Here is a 20,189-nt window from a genome sequence, read left to right on the forward strand (position 1 = left end):
GATAAAGGATTTTGAAGGCCGATACCGATACAAATATTTGTTGATTTAAAAACCCGATATTCCGATATATCAACCGATATATATATTTTTTTTTTCAGAAACGCGAAACAAAACAGTAACAGATTTCCCTAACATTAGTTATTTGTAGTTATTTATGAGTATTGACTAAAATAATATGATAATGCATTTTAAAAACAAACTTGTTTATTTTTAAATAATATTGTCACAGTGGAACATTGAAATATATTAAAGTTCTGATAAATAAAATGTATAAAAATAGAAACTTAAGATATGAAACTTAGTCTTTTGAACAAAAACACAATGACAACAACAACCAAATCAAAGTTACCAGTATTAAAAGACTTAGTAAGCTTCATAAATATAGCTTTGAACTAAGACTTAATAATTACAAAAAATAATGATGACATTATTACTATCATCATCATTTGTATTATCATTAAACAAGATAAAGGTCACTCCTAAATCTTTGAGTGTGCGTGTGTAATAATTAGTCCCTATTGCCTTATAAGCTACCTTATAATTACAATGTCAGCTTGCTTATCCCTTTACCTGCACTTTTAAAATTATTTCCATCAAGCTACATCAAACCATTTTCAATCATCAGTTGCTGCCTGCCTTCTAAAACCTACTATTTAGTGATCTAAATCCATTATGTAACTTGTTAATGCTGCGGCTGAACGACAGTCTGAAACGCACACTTGGCGTCATTGGATTTCACACACGTGTAAAAGAAAAGCTAACTTTTATGCACAAGCTACGTTTGATACTTTTTCTCTATGTCTAAATGTTCACTCCTCACACGTCTAACTTACATTTTACAATGCAGGGACTGCAGCTACAGATATACTAGTTATAAATACAGTAATCATTACTTTATTTAGGCAGAATAAGTTTGTTGTGGTTTCCAAGCTCATTAATGTTAACGTTAGCGGTCTTCCACTGATATTCATGGCATTAGCTAGCTTTGTGGTTAGCTAGTCTATGATGAGCCATAATTTAGCAATGGATAACGTCATACTGCAAATTGTAAAACATACGCTTTCAAAATAACAGGCCGGGGAGAGATGATACGTCTCACTGCTATAACTGTCACGATAACTGTAAAGAAATACAGTCATATTCAGTCACATTGTCAAAAGTTAAAAGGACAGACAGTCAACTACACTGTAACAACGTAACGTAATTACTAGCTAATTCCGCTTCACTCGGCTTATTTAACAGCAGCAAAACTGGACATTGTTTTCACGAATTTGGTCATGCTTATTTGAGTTAAGAGAACTGATGGGGATGTTCTTTTCAATTGTTATACCAAATCACCATGAACACACTTCACTGATGATCTCACTCGTGGATAACTGGTTCTCTCTGCCCGACTCTGGCTGGATCAGCAGGTTGCAGGATGTGTGGCGCGTTATACACGAGTGTTGCCAGCAGGGACGGTGTAGAGTGCCCTCTGGTGGACAAACTATACAACGCCAACACTCATGACATGGTTGAAGGGTGTTTCGTCCGTTTTTATTTTATTTTTAAAATAGTAATTTATCGGCCATTATAAATGCAGATACCGATAGTTTGGAAAATGCCTAATATCGGCCGATAATATCGGCTCGCCGATAAATCGGTCGGGCTCTAACACACACAACATGCACACACACATACACACAACACGCACACACACCGTCACACACACACACAGAGACACACACACACACACACCAGCAACACACACTCACACATACACACAACACGCACACACTCCGTCACACACACACACACACACACATACATACATACAACACGCACACACAAACCTGTAACCTCTAAACTAAGCTGATCTGATCACTGATATAACACCTGTATAGACTAAACTAAGCTGATCTGATCACTGATATAACATATTACAATATTTGAAAACCTGTTGTCTCTCCTTGACTAATATCTGTGTGTTTCTTTTTAGCTCCTGGCAACAGTGTTGGCACAGTCAGCCAAGGCTAAAGAGCACCTGTTGGAACAGTCTCGTTCAATGGATCAAGGTACACACACACACACACACACACACACATGCACGCGCACACACACACACACATGCGCGCGCACACACACACACACATAGCCTGATTTACATACAATTGCGAATCCCACCATACAAATCTGTTGTGTGTGTTGTCATGGGGACTCTCAGGTTGAATCTGTTGTGTGTGTTGTCATGGGGACTCTCAGGTTGAATCTGTTGTGTGTGTTGTCATGGGGACTCTCAGGTTGAATCTGTTGTGTGTGTTGTCATGGTGACTCTCAGGTTCCGGCTGCAGTCAGAGTCCTTCGGTTGCTGCAGGTCGAGAGACACGGCAGTTTGTGGATCCTCTTCTGCAGCGGAAAGAGGAAGCCTCCACTGAGAGCAAGGTGTGTGTGTGTGTGTGTGTGTGTGTGTGTGTGTCTGTGTGTGTCTGTTTGTGGATCCTCTTCTGCAGCGGAAAGAGGAAGCCTCCACTGAGAGCAAGGTGTGTGTGTGTGTGTGTGTGTGTGTGTGTGTGTGTGTGTCTGTTTAAATATTACTATTTAATTAATATAATTAAATATTTTTTCCAACTGCCAATGTGGATTTTTACCAGCCACTAGAGAAATGGCATGAAAATGTGATCTGATTATAGTAGGCTACCCAAAATGAGTACCACTGGGTGACACAGAAATAGTTATATACCCATAGAGATCTTTTCCATGTTGGCCAACATGTGTGATTACATGTTGAACATGTTTTCAGTAGTGATATTATAGAGGTTTATTTGGCCAACATGTGTGATTACATGTTGAACATGTTTTCAGTAGTGATATTATAGAGGTTTATTTGGCCAACATGTGTGATTACATGTTGAACATGTTTTCAGTAGTGATATTATAGATGTTGAACATGTTTTCAGTAGTGATATTATAGAGGTTTATTTGGCCAACATGTGTGATTACATGTTGAACATGTTTTCAGTAGTGATATTATAGAGGTTTATTTGGCCAACATGTGTGATTACATGTTGAACATGTTTTCAGTAGTGATATTATAGAGGTTTATTTGGCCAACATGTGTGATTACATGTTGAACATGTTTTCAGTAGTGATAATATATTATAGAGGTTTATTTGGCCAACATGTGTGATTACATGTTGAACATGTTTTCAGTAGTGATATTATAGAGGTTTATTTGGCCAACATGTGTGATTACATGTTGAACATGTTTTCAGTAGTGATATTATAAAGGTTTATTTGGCCAACATGTGTGATTACATGTTGAACATGTTTTCAGTAGTGATATTATAGAGGTTTATTTGGCCAACATGTGTGATTACATGTTGAACATGTTTTCAGTAGTGATATTATAGAGGTTTATTTGGCCAACATGTGTGATTACATGTTGAACATGTTTTCAGTAGTGATATTATAGAGGTTTATTTGGCCAACATGTGTGATTACATGTTGAACATGTTTTCAGTAGTGATATTATAGAGGTTTATTTGGCCAACATGTGTGATTACATGTTGAACATGTTTTCAGTAGTGAAAAAATAGGTCTATTATAGAGGTTTATTTGGCTGTAGTCCTGTCTACCCCATTGGCTCTCTAGAGGTCTATTTGATGTTAGGCGTCTATAATTAGGGCCCGTCTATTAATATTATATTAGTATTATATTTTTATATGTTAGGCGTCTATTCATATCATATTAGTATTATATTTTTATATGTTAGGCGTCTATTCATATTATATTAGCATTATACTTTTGGGAACATGTACATATGAAATAATAGTGTATTATTATCATATTAGCATTATATTTTTGGGAAGATGTACATATGAAATAATAGTGTATTATTATCATATTAGCATTATATTTTTGGGAAGATGTACATATGAAATAATAGTGTATTATTATCATATTAGCATTATATTTTTGGGAAGATGTATATATGAAATAATAGTTTATTATTAGGGCCTGAGCACCGACGGTGCTAGAGGTGCGAAGCCCTATTTTTTTGAAAGGATTATTATTATTATTATTATTATTATTATTATTATTATTATTATTAGGGCCCGAGCACCGAAGGGCGCAAGGCCCTATTGTTTTTGTAAGGATTATTATTATTATCGAGTATTATTATTGTTATTCTACTTTTTTGCTTTCCTGTTTTTGAGGTGGTTAACATGGTCGAAAACTCTTGAAATGGCACACACGTCAGGTGTCACGCATCGCAGTTAGGTACAAGAGCTTGACCCCGGGCGTGGCCCAGGGACTCGCTAGCGCCCCCTTAGGTGACTGATCCCGTGGTTGGCAAATATTTAGAGGTGGTTCACATAATCGAAAAGTCTTGAAATTTGGCACACACATCAGGTGTCACACAAAGCAGCTAGGTAAAAAAGCTTGGCCCCGGGTATGGCCCATAGACTCGCTAGCGCCCCCTTACGCCCCCTTAGATGACTGATCCCGGTGGGCATATACTTTCAGCTACAAACACCAAATTTGGCAGGTGTGTGAATCTCCCCAAGATGAACAACTTTCGTATGTACAATGCATTAGCCACGCCCAACAGGAAGTGAGGTATTTGGGATTTTGTGCAGACTAATATGTGATGAAATATGAGCTGAATCATGACGCCAAAAGAGATGCTTCCCATGGGTGAAAACGCATGAAATTTGGCACACACATCAAGTGATACAGTGAATAGACAGGGATAAAAGCTTGGCACCGGGCGTTGCCCAGGAACTCCATAGCGCCCCCATATGTCACTGTGACTTGTGGTTGGCATATAGTTTTAGATACACACACCAAATTTGGTGGGTGTTTGTAACTCCCAAAAACAAACAACTTTTGCATTAACATGCCATTAGCCACGCCCACAGGAAGTGAGGTAATTGAGATTTTGTGCGTTGTGGACATGATCAATTTTAACGTACTCCTCCTAGACGGTTGATCCGATTCATGTCAAAGTTGGTATACATGACGCCAAAATTTTCCTGATTATAAATTGTGAAGCTTTTTTTTTATATGTTGTAATTTGACGAAATGGCGAAATTATTAATTTTAATACCCTTCCACATAAACAATAAATGTGTCATAAATCACCATGCATGGCTTGAAATGTTTTATATTTCAGAGGTGATTGAAGACCATGTTAATAATGATATTCACATGCCCATAATGCATGTTTGGTCGGGGCTGCTGTTTGAGTGACAGCTGTGTGAATGAGCGACTTTCTGTCTGTTCCAGTTTACTTGTTTCACTTTTTTTATATTTGTTCATACTAGGTTATTTAGTTGTCATGGTGACTAGGTCATTTAGTAGGTCATCATAACTAGGTTATTTAATTTTCTGGGTTTTTTATTAGGCTTTGTGGTTTTGTGCATTATTTTATTTTCATTATTAGGCTTTGTGGTTTTGTGCATGATTTTAGGCAGCGTTTGTTGTTACTTAGTTGCATAGCTGTCAACCCTCCCGTTTTTTCTGGGTTTCTCACGTATTTTAACTTTTCTCCCGCTGTCTTCCCGTTTTAATATTTTCCCGTAAATATCCCGTATTTTAACAATCTCGTAACATTAGCTCTATATCGGACTTGTCTGTCTCTGTACTGTTGTCCTGTTGCTACACCCTTGCCCTTCCAACGAAACAGATGTTTTCAAAGCATCGTTTTGCTTGCTTGAAGGCCACAGTGAGACTATTTAAGATGATGGTGTGGTTGTCGTGAGAGCACGATTCAGTGGCACCTGCATAGTGTAGGCTACGGCCGAACGCTGTGTGTATCGGCCTACCACTCAGCTACGAGTAGAGAAAGAATTCCCCCTGTTTGTATATTCACTCCAAGTTGGCCTACCATAACTTCCCAACTCTGCACTGTAGCCCATAAACTGCATGACAGGCTATTTATATTTTCTCTCTAAAAAATAACCAAATGCATTTGTTGAAAAGATTTGTTGGAAGTTGGAACGCACACATTTTGTTTGCGCAGGAGAGAGAATGACAGCGCACAGGGCCATCGATTAGGCTACAGAACTTTAGCCTTGCTAGGGCTGTATAAAGTTGACCAAATTAATATAGGCTGTTGTTAGGCGTAAATAAAGTAGGCTACTTTGTTGTATTGTTTAGCTGACCAATGCACGAGCTTGCAATTATGAAACGGACTAATACTGCAACCCTTCCAACGTTGGGGGACGAATGTTGACATTTTCCCGTATTCTGCGTGAGAAACCCGGGAAATCTCCCTTATTTTTAAAGCTCAATGTTGACAGCTATGCTTAGTTGTCATGGCAGTGTTTGATGTTATTTAGTTGTCATGGCAGCGTTTGTTGTTATTTAGTTGTCATGGCAGCTGAACGTGTGCGTGTTTCTCGTCTCTCTATCTATATCCTGTAGAATGCGGAGGCGGTCATTGATTGGCTGACTGGATCCCAGCTCCAGTTTTACACCACAAACTTCCTCAATGCTGGATATGACCTGCCAACCATCAGTTATATGACCCCAGAGGTGACACACACACACACACACACACACACACACACACACTCACACACAACACACACACACACACACACACACACTCTATTTCCTCAATGCTGGATATGACCTGCCAACCATATGACCCCAGAGGTGACACACACACACACACACACACTCTCTCTTACACACACACACACACTCACACACTCACACACACACACACACATACACTCACACATACTCACGTACACACATGCACATATGCACATACGCATACACACACACAATTAATTGATTTTGAAAAAATGATGTGGGCAGATTCATTTGAAAATGAACTCAAATAATTAATGTGTGTGTGTGCATCCTTCAGGACCTCACTGCTATAGGTGTGTCTAAACTGTTATGTGTGTGTGTGTGTTTGTGTCTGTGTTTGTGTGTGTGTTTGAGTGCATGTGTGTGTGTTTGTGTGCATGTGTGTGTGTGGATCTTTCAGGACCTCACTGCTATAGGGGTGTCTAAACCAGGCCACAGAAAGAAGATGATCTCGGAGATCAGCAGGCTGAGTTTCCCTGACTGCCTTCCTGACAAGAAGCCTGTAAGAATGAGCACACATGCACGCACGCATGCACGCACACACAAACGCACAGACACACGCATGCACGCACACAATTTTACACACACACACACACACACACACACACACACACATACACACAAATGACAGTGTTTCCCATACATTGTCTTATTTGTGGCAGCCCACCAACATTGACCACCACACAATAATTTTCTAAGTTGTACTATTTAAATTGGATGACATCCTTTCATTGTATAGCTATTAGGGATGTCCGATATTGGCTTTTTTGCCGATATCCGATATGCCGATATTGTCCAACTCTCAAATTTCGATTCCGATATCAGCCGATACCGATGTCGATATGTGGGTTATTTTTCCTCAAAACTAATTTAGGTAACATCACATATCTCCTGTTGTGGAATTAACACAACATGCTTAACCCTTAGAACCCGATTGACGCAAAGTGCGTCAAAAAACACACCCTTTCTTCTCTGTTACATTGCTCCGGAACGGTTCATCGCAGCGAGATGAAACCTTTATTGCACGACAGAGCAGAAGTGGGGCTTTCCAACGAGACTACACACTTGTCTGTACGATCAAGTATGAAAATTAAAAAAAATCATGAAATTAAATCAAATTGCATCATATTTACAGTCTATACTTCTCTGCATTCACCTGCACACACATTACTATAGTTTGAAATACTCGCGAACCCGTGATCGCATCGATATGGCAAGCATATCAGCTGAAAGAGGGGGCACAGGGCTATCCATTGGTACCATGTTTATCGATCCTTCTGGCTTATAAAATCAGACGAAGTGACTGCAAAATAATAACGTCATGTACACAAACCAACGCTGCACACTCATTACTCTCGTTTGAATTACTCGCGGACCCGTGATCGCATAGATATGCCACGCATGTCAGATGAAAGAGGAGACTCAGAGCTATCATTTGATACCAAGTACATCCTTCTGGGTTATAAAACAGACGAAGTGACAGCAAAATAATAACTTCATATAGCTGGACTTACCCCACGTTTTTGTCTGTTCTTGTGGCAAAGCATGTTTATAATCCAATGCTATCATGTGTTTCTCTATGGCAAAGCATGTTCATATTCCGGTTTTGAGATCCTAGCAAATTCCTGCATGGCATCCAATTCAAGGCTCACATTGCATCCCAATTTGTTCAACAAATAAACACCTTTTATGCCTTTACTTTGTTCATGGCAATGCAGTAAAGAGTTGAGAATTATTATGACTGCATACACACAGGCACGCAGGCTAACACGCAACCTCGGGTCAAGTCAGGTCAGATCAGTTCGTGTCACAGATATGGAGCGCAGAAAGGTCATTTTTCATCACTAAATAAAAAATGGCATTTATTTCCGTAAATCACACAGCAAATATTTCTGTAAATTGCTCAGCCCCAGAGTATCCCTCCAACATGGCAATTATATTGCCCGATTCAGGACAGTCTGCCCTACACAAACATGAAATGCATGTAGAGCTGTGAGCTTGCAGTGGTGAGATACATGTCGAAATATAAGAATTTTTATAATACACTTTTTATATTTTAATTCTTTAAAAATCTAAATAAAATCAATGCTAGTATTAATACATGAAATGATGGCAGATCTGAATAGCCTAAACTCTCCTGAAAAAAACAATATATAATATATGTGTGTGGCACTTACAATGACCAGAATAAATCCTTATGAATAAAGGTAGTGAAAATGCCCTAAAAACAGCTTAGGGTTCTAAGGGTTAATGTTATTGTGATGCCCCACTGGATGCATTCTTGAATGCAACAAGGCTTTCCAAATGTTAACATTGTCTGTGCAAAATAAGAAAAATACTTCAACTTAATTTAGGGAAAAAGTGCCATGTTTATTTTTTTTTTTTTAATTATCTCAAACAACAGTTTGGATTACACTCTCCCTGAGATAATCTTGACAATGCCCACAACAAATAGGGCAAATTTGACTTCTTCACAAATGATAAAACATTGTACCTGAACAACTATGTGCAACATAGCAGAATGTAAAGCCAACTAAAATAACAGGCATAGTGTATGACAGGCTACCCTTTTTCTGTGTTAAATGAGCCTGCATTTGTAGGATGCTTCATGAACTGTTTCTTTAACTAAAACTCAATCACCTTAATTGAATGAATGCACAAATATGAGTCAATTACAATGTGGCAACTATACTGCACAATTTTGAAAACATTTGTTTGAGCTACAAAAAATACTTCAGGCTTGAGGTGAAGTACAAAAAATGAAACATTTAAGGTGTACAAATCTAAGCAGCCTGTGTCCCTAGCCCATTACTTGGGCTAATGCAATCATTTAAATTATAAACTGGGCTCAATCAGCACTGCTCTACATGAGCAACAACAAAGAGATGCAACATTAAAGTAGTGTGCAATAAGAACAAGGAAGGCACAAAGTTTCAATCCAGACCTTCCAGAGTAGTAAACAAAGTCCTCCTTTAGTATTAGTCCAATGAACGGGGCTAAAAGACTGACTGGCCTTCATAACGGGCCATACCCACAATCAGGCTTAGAATTTCACCATTTTAGGGGCAAGGCCACTTGGCCTTCAGTTGGCCATATTTGGTGGGGGGCACAAAGGCCACATGTCAGGGCACCAAGGCCAAAGTTAACAATACAGTAGTAGGCAATAAACATGATCAAAGTTGTATTCACTGCAGTAGACCTGCATCACTGTATGAAACATTACAAAAACATAAAACATGACATATTACATATAACTGTAAATCATCTGATCATCTAATATTTTCAGATATCTAGGCTATATTTAACATTTATTTTATATTTGGCCTGTTATGAAATCATGTATTGAACAATTTAAGCACAGCTCAGCTTTAAGAAACTCAAATAGCCTAGATGCATGCTTAGCATTTTGTGATCATGAAGGCTACTTTCACAAACTCTTATAGTCAGCTGTCCTCTGATTTACCGATATCTAGGCGACATTTGTAATATTTGTTTTGTATTTGGCCCGTTATGAAATAATGTGGAACAATTTAAACACAGTGTAAAACTTTAATCCCAAATTTGGAGACATCCATGTATGTTGAAATTTACTGCAAATTCAAAACGGGATTAGTCTGGAACGGCTAACTGTACAGGGGACTGCTTTACACCTTTCTGTTCGGTAAGGTCTGCTGTTTATTCTGATATATGGTTTGTCATATGTTAAACGAAGGGTTCTGAAGTATTCCACCGAGATGAATGGGTAGGGAGATGGACGCAAAACCTTCGGTAGAATTTATGATTAAATTTAATGATATTATTTACTTTTCTCGCGAACCGTTCACCACAGCAATTAGCGGCTAACATCCTTTTAAAGCTGAAAAAAAGCTCTTTCATGTGATACTTGTGATGTCTGTGTGATGAGTAGGATGGGTTAATTTGGACGCACTTTCTTTCTTGCGCTGTCACTTTCTCCACTGCGTAATTTGGCCATAGGCCATAGGCTAAATATATATCGCTATTAGTAGGACGCAAAGCAGAATATTTAGAGAAGAGGGCACCAAGGCCACCGTGGCCTGTAAACCTCTGATTTTCAAAGGGGCGTCACGGCCAGCGCAAGGGGCTACTACGGCCACGAGCAAGTTTGTTACTGCAGCCATCCACGCTTGTTTGTATGCTTCAAGACGCAGATTGATGAGGTCATCATCTGTGCGCCGGCGGTAAACGCTTCAGGAGCGCATAGGCACTATTTGGGTGTAACGCAAGCATTATTTTATCGGTTTTAAGGCAAAACAAACCCGATAACGATATTAACAGATATTACATTTTTATGCTAATATCGGGCCGATAATATCGGTTGGCCGATATTATCGGACATCTCTAATACAGGGATTAAAGTTCTCCGTCCTACGACGGATTTCCGTCAATTTGATTTTAGAAATGCCATATTTGAGATCGATGCAGATCCGATGAGAAAACAAATAGGAGGGGTGGGGGGGCTACCACCTTTTCTTTTCCTTTTTTTAAGGCAACTAATATTATGAATTAATGTGTGTGATGGTAAATGTTTAAAGACCTAATAGTGTTCTTGAGAACTTTCTGTGTCAATCAGTGACCGCTCAAGAAGATAGCTGCTACGTCAGCCATGAGTTTCGCTTTGTTTATGTTGTAGCTAAACGCTTGTTTTATTGGCCTGGGGCGTTTGCTTAAAAAAAAAAGAAAACACGTCTGGAGGACTAACGGTCTAAAAGTTGTAGTGACACAATCGAGACAGCTGATGAGGTTGGCCAATCCGTTTAACTTTTTTGGATACGATACCAGGGCTGCCAACTTTTCAAAAAACCTTGGAGTGAGATTTGGTGGGGCCAACCCAAATTTTGCTGCGGAAATTTTTGTTTGGCTCATTCAGCATTATACCATACAGTAAAAAAAACATACATCAGTGGTTCTCAGGTGTAGGGACCAGGCATGGACGGATTATGAACTTTCGGGCCCCTGGGCCCACATGTATTTTTTTATTTGTTTGACGTGATTTCCTGTATTCTGGTGCATTTTGGGGATAGCCAATACTAAATTCAATCAGATTCATAGCCTACATCCTGATGTGTTGATATTGAGGCAATGATTCCATGCAAAGGCTTGGGCTTCAGGGCCCCCTGACACCTTGGGCCCCTGGGTCTGGGCCCGGAAGGCCCGTGCAGTAATCCATCCCTGGGACCAGGGTCCCAGAGTTAAATTAACATTGGTATCTAAGGGATCTAGCCTACTAGTAGGACCATGGGCGTCGGAGGCATTCTGAAAGTGGGTGGGATATTTTTTTTTGGACTAGATGCAATTTCCTGAATTCTGGTACATTTTAACAGGTTATTTAGATACTTCTATATAACAAAATAAAGCCAGCCGACAAAATTAATAAAAAGTAAATCATGCATAATTTAAAAATAACTCAATATATAGGCTACTTGGCTACGCAATAAGGTTTCCATTATAGCACCGCGGACCTTCAATGAACGCATGAAAGGTTTGTTTGAAATCCCAACACTCTTTCAACTACATACGTAATAGTGATCATCAAATACCTCCGCAGATTTCAGTGCCCATCAGTCCCAACATTTAACAATATAATCAAACAGTCCAAAAGTAAATTAAATATCAAACTAAACCGAAAATGTCATGCTTTTGAAGGCCTACCAGTATGCCGCTCCAAGAAACGCATGTCTCAAAATAAAACTCGCATAAGAAATAAAGGGCTGTCTCGAATACAATCCTGCCCCTAAAGGCCTGTACTTTGTCTTAAGACTCCGGCCATAATTTGAGGATTTACACTTACAGTATCTAAGTAGACAAACTGGCTTCAGATATAGTGAATAGATAGAGTGAATACGAGATTGTGCAGTCGCTTTGGTTAGTGACGTGATGCTGTTAATGGGGAGTTTTACATAGCCTAGCGTAAACCTATAGGTTATTATTTATTTGGCATACCTATAAGGCTTTTTACCTTATCAAAAGTGAGGGGGATGACTGATCTCTTCAACACTGCGGGGGATTTGGCGCTTGTCACATGAGCGATTTACGCGCAAATGGGAGAATCCAATGAAACTGACAATGAAGCACTAAACAGATGCTGAAAACAGCACTGGTATTTTGCACGGCAAACGTGGGGGGTGGGGTGGGGGGGGGGGTCCAAACTAACAATTTTAAAAAGTGGGTGGGTGTTTTGTAAGAATTTAAGAAATGTTTGTATATTTTAACTTTTAAATGCATCAATCAGGTGCACTTTCAAAATAAATTCAGAGGTCAGACTTGCTTATTTTTATGGAAATATTTGTGCTGTAGCCTAAGCTATTTTGCACTTCAGAATTATAACCATGCACACACAGGTGGAATAGTTATGGTGATATTGCAATAAGTTCACAATCACAAAAACATATGCTACATTTCACAGTTCAGAAATGTTCAAAAATGTGTGTACATTTCAGCACTCCATGAAATTATGCAGAAGTGGTCACCTGTGTTATTCAGCTAGTTTATTTAAGATAATATATTGGTCATTGTAATGGCCATAGCCTATAGCCTACATGCTATTCCTTTTTCAGGATGTACCCATATCTGCATGATGTGAATGTTTGCATATGGCTTATGTCAGGCTTTATATCAATATTTGTGTCTCGTTATTTGATTTTCTTCATATTTTTGTATTAATGTCACTAGGAAGCATGCCAATATAAATATATTCATTTATCTGGGATTAGCTGGAACCTGACAATATAAGAACCATGATAGTGGGATAATCTATGGCTGAGCAATTTACAAAAATGTATGTAGGCCTACTGACAAATTTACATTAGAATACATTATAATTTCGCCCCAATGAGGCTATGTAGAAATGTGTTGCAGTTTCAAACCCGGATTACTCAGGAACCACTTATTGCACAGAGGCATGCTTTATATCCTCGTATTCGGTACGGTTTGCTGTTTATTGTGATATTGGGTTTGCCACGTGTTGTGTGAAGGGTTAGTGAAATATTAAACTGAGAGTAATGGGTGTGCAAAATGCAAATATGATTAGCCTAAATTGCATGTCGGTTCAATGTTAATTTTCTCGCGAACCATTTATCACAGCAACTTGGCGCTAATATCATTGGAGCGCTTAGATTCCGCACGTTCACCTGATGTGTGATATCATATGTATAGGTTTAGTTTAGTTGAACCTCATCTGCCAGGTATTTGACCTACCAGGTTGACACTTCAGCGTGAAAAATACTCAATAAATACGCAAAGCATACCTGAAGCCGGGGAAATGCGGGGGGGATGCGCCTGGGACGGCTTCTGAAGTAGCATCGCAAATGAGAGAAAATTTAGAAAATTCCACAGACAGGGAGTGCTCTTGAACCCTCTCACCGTCTCTGAAAGCATAACCGTGGCTCAACAGGTAAATCTATAGATAGGCTAAACTAATTTTTCAGGCATCTGACCGACCGGGTTGACACTTCAGCGTGAGAAATCGGGAGTGTGGCGTGTGAGTGTGTGAAACTAATCAAATGCGTGTGTCTCACTGCCAATGCGTGAGAGTTGGCAGCTATGCGATACATTGTGAGCTCTATTTGCGAATTCGGAGAAGAAGCGTAGGCTGTGTTCTTTCCGTGCATCAATGTAGACAATTTCTTAGCCTACTATCGCGAACTCTTGTCAGGGGAGGTCATTCATTTTGGGTGTCACCTATGACTTGAACAGCCTGCTATGCCACCCGATGCAACCTATTATTGTTACAGTTTTTAATCAATGCAACTAGCATTATGTGTAAAGCGACGCAATATAACCCGTAGCCTATGCAAATTATTATCCCGTCTGTTATGACATGTACAACAATTTGTTTTTCACAATTTTCGACAGAAGGTTTTGACTGAGCGTGTTAACATAAAATAATAATAATATTGTCATCATCGCGACCTGTTGAGTAAGGGGGTCAGTCGTGCTTGTGACGCATAGACATGCCTTGTAGCCTATTTTGCTTAGGCCTCTTTTAACGACAGTAGGTTGTAAGTGTATGTTGACAAAAAATAACCATACAATTAAAATAGTCAACTTAAAACTTCGCTATAAAATATTATTAATTTATAGCACAAAACCATAACCAGTAGGCCTACCAGAACCTCTTATTAGCGTCATGATTTGTGTGCGTCTATTTGGCAAGGCCACTAGCTGTCATGGATGCGTTGTTGCTAAAGGAAGGCACAGGTGTTATAAGTAAAAAAAAAATAAGATGGAGATGGGCGGCTGTTGAAAACGGGGGAGAACTAGCAAGCCATGGTGTAAAGAAATGAAAGTGCCAGGTTTGCTTTTAAGCGGTTTGCTGCAAGAAAATAGTTTATGGATGCAATAGGAAAACGTTTTAGCACGCCACCAATCAGAAGACCGCCAAGGTTAACGTTCGTGCACTTCAGGACATCTTCCCTACCTGGTGCAACTAGCCACCACGACAGAGGTAGGCTACGTTTATCTATGGCTGGCTGACCGTTTTTGCGCTCAGAAAGTAGGCTATGCATGTTCTTTCATAGCGCAACACGACCTGTCCCTCACCATATCGCAACCTCTTGTCAACCTTATACAATCTGTTGCTGAAGACAAAAGCGCCCTCTCCAGATTGTCGTTATCAGATGCGCAGACCTCCTGCATGAGCACACACAGTATTGCTGCTCAGTGGAATACTGAGTTGTCTGTAAAACTCAAAATTACCATGGAAATATGAACAATATCTCGAATGTTCTGATTCGTTACTTTGTTGAGGAAATGGGAAGTCTTGCAAACTTGATTTGCAAACACTTTTGGCCTGAAGTAATTAAATAAGAGTGTAAGTTAAAGCCTTTCTTCAATATTGCTGCAGTAGAAAAGAACAGCAATGGCTAGTCAGCAATGGTCAGGGATGGTACTGAAATATTGTTTTGTTCATCAGAAAAACTCAATCTCAATCAAGAACACTCTCAATTCGCCTTATTCACATGGCGGCCATTGGCGGCTAAAACGAGGCTACAGGGTACACAAACCATGGGATTGTTATGTTCTATGCATTCACCTGTAGGTGGCATTAATTATATAGTAAGTGTACCCTGCAGCCTCGTTTTGGTTTAAACAATGGCCGCCGTGTGAATAAGGCGAATACTCCCTTTACTTTACTGTTTGCATCTTTTTGTACATTAAAAACCAATAGGTCGCGACAGCAAAAGGGGTGCTATCTTTATAGGTAGATATGAACAACGTATGACTTATGGCCTGAAAAAAGTTCAGTCAAACGATTTTTTTTCACTTTAATCCCTGCTCTAATAGCTATGTGCACCTTCTCACAGTCTCTCCTTGTCTCTCTGTCTCTCATCGAACCTGCATGCAGTTTAAAGATTAAACATTAACATTTGTTGTTGGCTTCATAACCACGCTGCACAAAACGGTTGCATTCAAGTTAACTCTGCAACTCTGTCCCCCAAGGGTTAGTCTTCGGACCATTCAACCCCTTGCTGATCCCACTTCCATTGGCCATAGCTATGCTGACACCAAATGATTGATTGGTCATAGCTATGCTGACACCAAATGATTGATTGGCCATAGCTATGCTGACACCAAATGATTGATTGGCCATAGCTATGCTAACACCAAATGATTGATTGGTCATAGTTATATTATACCAAATGATTGATTGGTCATGATTATATTATACCAAATGATTGATTGGTCATAGCTATGCTGACATCAAATTATTGATTGGTCATAGCTATATTATACCAAATAATTGATTGGTCATAGCTATGCTAACACCCAATGATTGATTGGTCATAGCCAGGTCATCAGTATAAGGGCTTGTGATTGGTCAGTGATGATTAGATTAGATTAGATTCAACTTTATTGGTAACTGTGATCGTGGTGTGTTCCTATAGGCCAGCTTGGCGGAGTGGCTCTCTGGGATTGGCCTGGCTCAGCACTATCAGACTCTAGTCCAGAACGGCTACGACAACATGGACTTCATCAAAGACGTCAGCATCGAAGACCTGCAGGAAATCGGCATCACCAAATTAGGTGAGCATTAACGTTAGCTATAGCTATGCTAAACTTACTCTACCAGTGACACCTGTCTGTCTGTCTGGTGACATCTGTCTGTCTGTGTGGTGACATCTGTCTGTATGTCTGTCTGTGTGGTGACATCTGTCTGTCTGTCTGTGTGGTGACATCTGTCTGTGTGGTGACATCTGTCTGTCTGTCTGTGTGTGTGGTGACATCTGTCTGTCTGTCTGTGTGGTGACATCTGTCTGTCTATCTGTGTGGTGACATCTGTCTGTCTGTGTGGTGACATCTGTCTGTCTGTCTGTCTGTGTGGTGACATCTGTCTGTCTGTCTGTGTGGTGACATCTGTCTGTGTGGTGACATCTGTCTGTCTGTCTGTGTGGTGACATCTGTCTGTCTGTGTGGTGACATCTGTCTGTCTGTCTGTCTGTCTGTGTGGTGACATCTGTCTGTCTGTCTGTCTGTGTGGTGACATCTGTCTGTCTGTGTGGTGACATCTGTCTGTCTGTCTGTCTGTGTGGTGACATCTGTCTGTCTGTGTTGTGACATCTGTCTGTCTGTCTGTCTGTCTGTCTGTGTGGTGACATCTGTCTGTCTGCCTGTCTGTGTGGTGACATCTGTCTGTCTGTGTGGTGACATCTGTCTGTCTGTCTGTCTGTGTGGTGACATCTGTCTGTCTGTCTGTCTGTCTGTCTGTGTGTTGACATCTGTCTGTCTGTCTGTCTGTGTGGTGACATCTGTCTGTCTGTGTGGTGACATCTGTCTGTCTGTCTCTCTGTGTGTGTGGTGACATCTGTCTGTCTGTCTGTCTGTGTGGTGACATCTGTATGTCTGTGTGTGTGGCTGTCTGTGTGGTGACATCTGTCTGTCTGTCTGTGTGGTGACATCTGTATGTCTGTATGTGTGGTGACATCTGTCTGTCTGTCTGTGTGTGTGGTGACATCTGTCTGTGTGTGTGGTGACATCTGTCTGTCTGTCTGTCTGTCTGTGTGGTGACATCTGTCTGTCTGTGTGTGTGGTGACATCTGTCTGTCTGTCTGTGTTGTGACATCTGTCTGTCTGTGTGGTGACATCTGTCTGTATGTCTGTCTGTGTGGGGACATCTGTCTGTCTGTCTGTGTGGGGACATCTGTCTGTCTGTCTGTCTGTGTGGGGACATCTGTCTGTCTGTCTGTGTGGTGACATCTGTCTGTCTGTCTGTGTGGTGACATCTGTATGTCTGTATGTGTGGTGACATCTGTCTGTCTGTCTGTGTGTGTGGTGACATCTGTCTGTGTGTGTGGTGACATCTGTCTGTCTGTCTGTCTGTCTGTGTGGTGACATCTGTCTGTCTGTGTGTGTGGTGACATCTGTCTGTCTGTCTGTGTTGTGACATCTGTCTGTCTGTGTGGTGACATCTGTCTGTCTGTCTGTCTGTGTGGGGACATCTGTCTGTCTGTCTGTGTGGGGACATCTGTCTGTCTGTCTGTCTGTGTGGGGACATCTGTCTGTCTGTCTGTGTGGTGACATCTGTCTGTCTGTCTGTGTGGTGACATCTGTCTGTCTGTGTGTGTGGTGACATCTGTCTGTCTGTCTGTCTGTGTGGTGACATCTGTCTGTCTGTTTGGTGACATCTGTATGTCTTTCTGTGTGGTGACATCTGTCTGTCTGTCTGTGTGGTGACATCTGTAAGTCTGTGTGGTGACATCTGTCTGTCTGTGTGGTGACATCTGTCTGTCTGTGTGGTGACATCTGTCTGTATGTGTGGTGACATCTGTCTGTCTGTCTGTGTGGTGACATCTGTCTGTCTGTCTGTCTGTGTGGTGACATCTGTCTGTCTGTGTGGTGACATCTGTCTGTGTGGTGACATATGTCTGTCTGTGTGGTGACATCTGTCTGTCTGTGTGGTGACATCTGTCTGTCTGTCTGTCTGTGTGGTGACATCTGTCAGTCTGTCTGTCTGCGTGGTGACATCTGTCTGTCTGTGTGGTGACATCTGTCTGTCTGTCTGTCTGTGTGGTGACATCTGTCTGTCTGTGTGGTGACATCTGCCTGTATGTGTGGTGACATCTGTCTGTCTGTCTGTGTGGTGACATCTGTCTGTCTGTCTGTGTGGTGACATCTGTCTGTCTGTGTGGTGACATCTGTCTGTCTGTCTGTGTGGTGACATTTGTCTGTCTGTGTGGTGACATCTGTCTGTCTGTGTGGTGACATCTGTCTGTCTGTCTGTGTGGTGACATCTGTCTGTCTGTGTGGTGACATCTGTCTGTCTGTCTGTGTGGTGACATCTGTCTGTCTGTCTGTCTGTGTGGTGACATCTGTCTGTGTGGTGACATATGTCTGTCTGTGTGGTGACATCTGTCTGTCTGTGTGGTGACATCTGTCTGTCTGTCTGTGTGGTGACATCTGTCTGTCTGTGTGGTGACATCTGTCAGTCTGTCTGTCTGTGTGGTGACATCTGTCTGTATGTGTGGTGACATCTGTCTGTCTGTCTGTGTGGTGACATCTGTCTGTCTGTCTGTCTGTGTGGTGACATCTGTCTGTCTGTGTGGTGACATCTGTCTGTGTGGTGACATATGTCTGTCTGTGTGGTGACATCTGTCTGTCTGTCTGGTGACATCTGTCTGTCTGTCTGTCTGTGTGGTGACATCTGTCTGTCTGTGTGGTGACATCTGTCTGTCTGTCTGTGTGGTGACATCTGTCTGTCTGTGTGGTGACATCTGTCTGTCTGTCTGTGTGGTGACATCTGTCTGTCTGTCTGTCTGTGTGGTGACATTTGTCTGTCTGTGTGGTGACATCTGTCTGTCTGTGTGGTGACATCTGTCTGTCTGTCTGTGTGGTGACATCTGCCTGTCTGTGTGGTGACATCTGTCTGTCTGTGTTGTGACATCTGTCTGTCTGTCTGTGTGGTGACATCTGCCTGTCTGTGTGGTGACATCTGTCTGTCTGTGTTGTGACATCTGTCTGTCTGTCTGTGTGGTGACATCTGTCAGTCTGTCTGTCTGTGTGGTGACATTTGTCTGTCTGTGGTGACATCTGTCTGTCTGTGTGGTGACATCTGTCTGTCTGTCTGTGTGGTGACATCTGTCTGTATGTGTGGTGACATCTGTCTGTCTGTCTGTGTGGTGACATCTGTCTGTCTGTCTGTCTGTGTGGTGACATCTGTCTGTGTGGTGACATATGTCTGTCTGTGTGGTGACATCTGTCTGTCTGTGTGGTGACATCTGTCAGTCTGTCTGTCTGCGTGGTGACATCTGTCTGTCTGTGTGGTGACATCTGTCTGTCTGTCTGTCTGTGTGGTGACATCTGTCTGTCTGTCTGTGTGGTGACATCTGTCTGTATGTGTGGTGACATCTGTCTGTCTGTCTGTGTGGTGACATCTGTCTGTCTGTGTGGTGACATCTGTATGTCTGTCTGTGTGGTGACATCTGTCTGTCTGTGTGGTGACATTTGTCTGTCTGTGTGGTGACATCTGTATGTCTGTGTGGTGACATCTGTCTGTATGTGTGGTGACATCTGTCTGTCTGTCTGTGTGGTGACATCTGTCTGTGTGGTGACATCTGTCTGTCTGTGTGGTGACATCTGTCTGTCTGTCT

At 41.1% G+C, this 20,189-nt stretch overlaps 1 protein-coding gene across 1 annotated transcript in view; it reads left to right on the top strand.

The window, feature by feature from the left end:
• Positions 1–20,189, top strand: part of LOC143117400 (uncharacterized) — a 96,242-nt gene that overhangs the window by 53,291 nt on the left and 22,762 nt on the right. Inside the window, exons 14-18 of the mRNA XM_076279105.1 lie at positions 1,979–2,054; positions 2,318–2,421; positions 6,409–6,519; positions 6,986–7,087; positions 16,491–16,629. Coding sequence (XP_076135220.1) covers positions 1,979–2,054; positions 2,318–2,421; positions 6,409–6,519; positions 6,986–7,087; positions 16,491–16,629 — 532 coding nt within the window. The remainder of the gene's footprint in view (positions 1–1,978; positions 2,055–2,317; positions 2,422–6,408; positions 6,520–6,985; positions 7,088–16,490; positions 16,630–20,189) is intronic.

This window comes from Alosa pseudoharengus, unplaced genomic scaffold (assembly GCF_046254945.1).
Source record: "Alosa pseudoharengus isolate Yale_2024_CS ecotype anadromous, Long Island Sound unplaced genomic scaffold, YU_APseudo_1.1 YU_APseudo_1.1_scf_1, whole genome shotgun sequence".
In the NCBI taxonomy this organism is placed as follows: Eukaryota; Metazoa; Chordata; class Actinopteri; order Clupeiformes; family Clupeidae; genus Alosa; species Alosa pseudoharengus.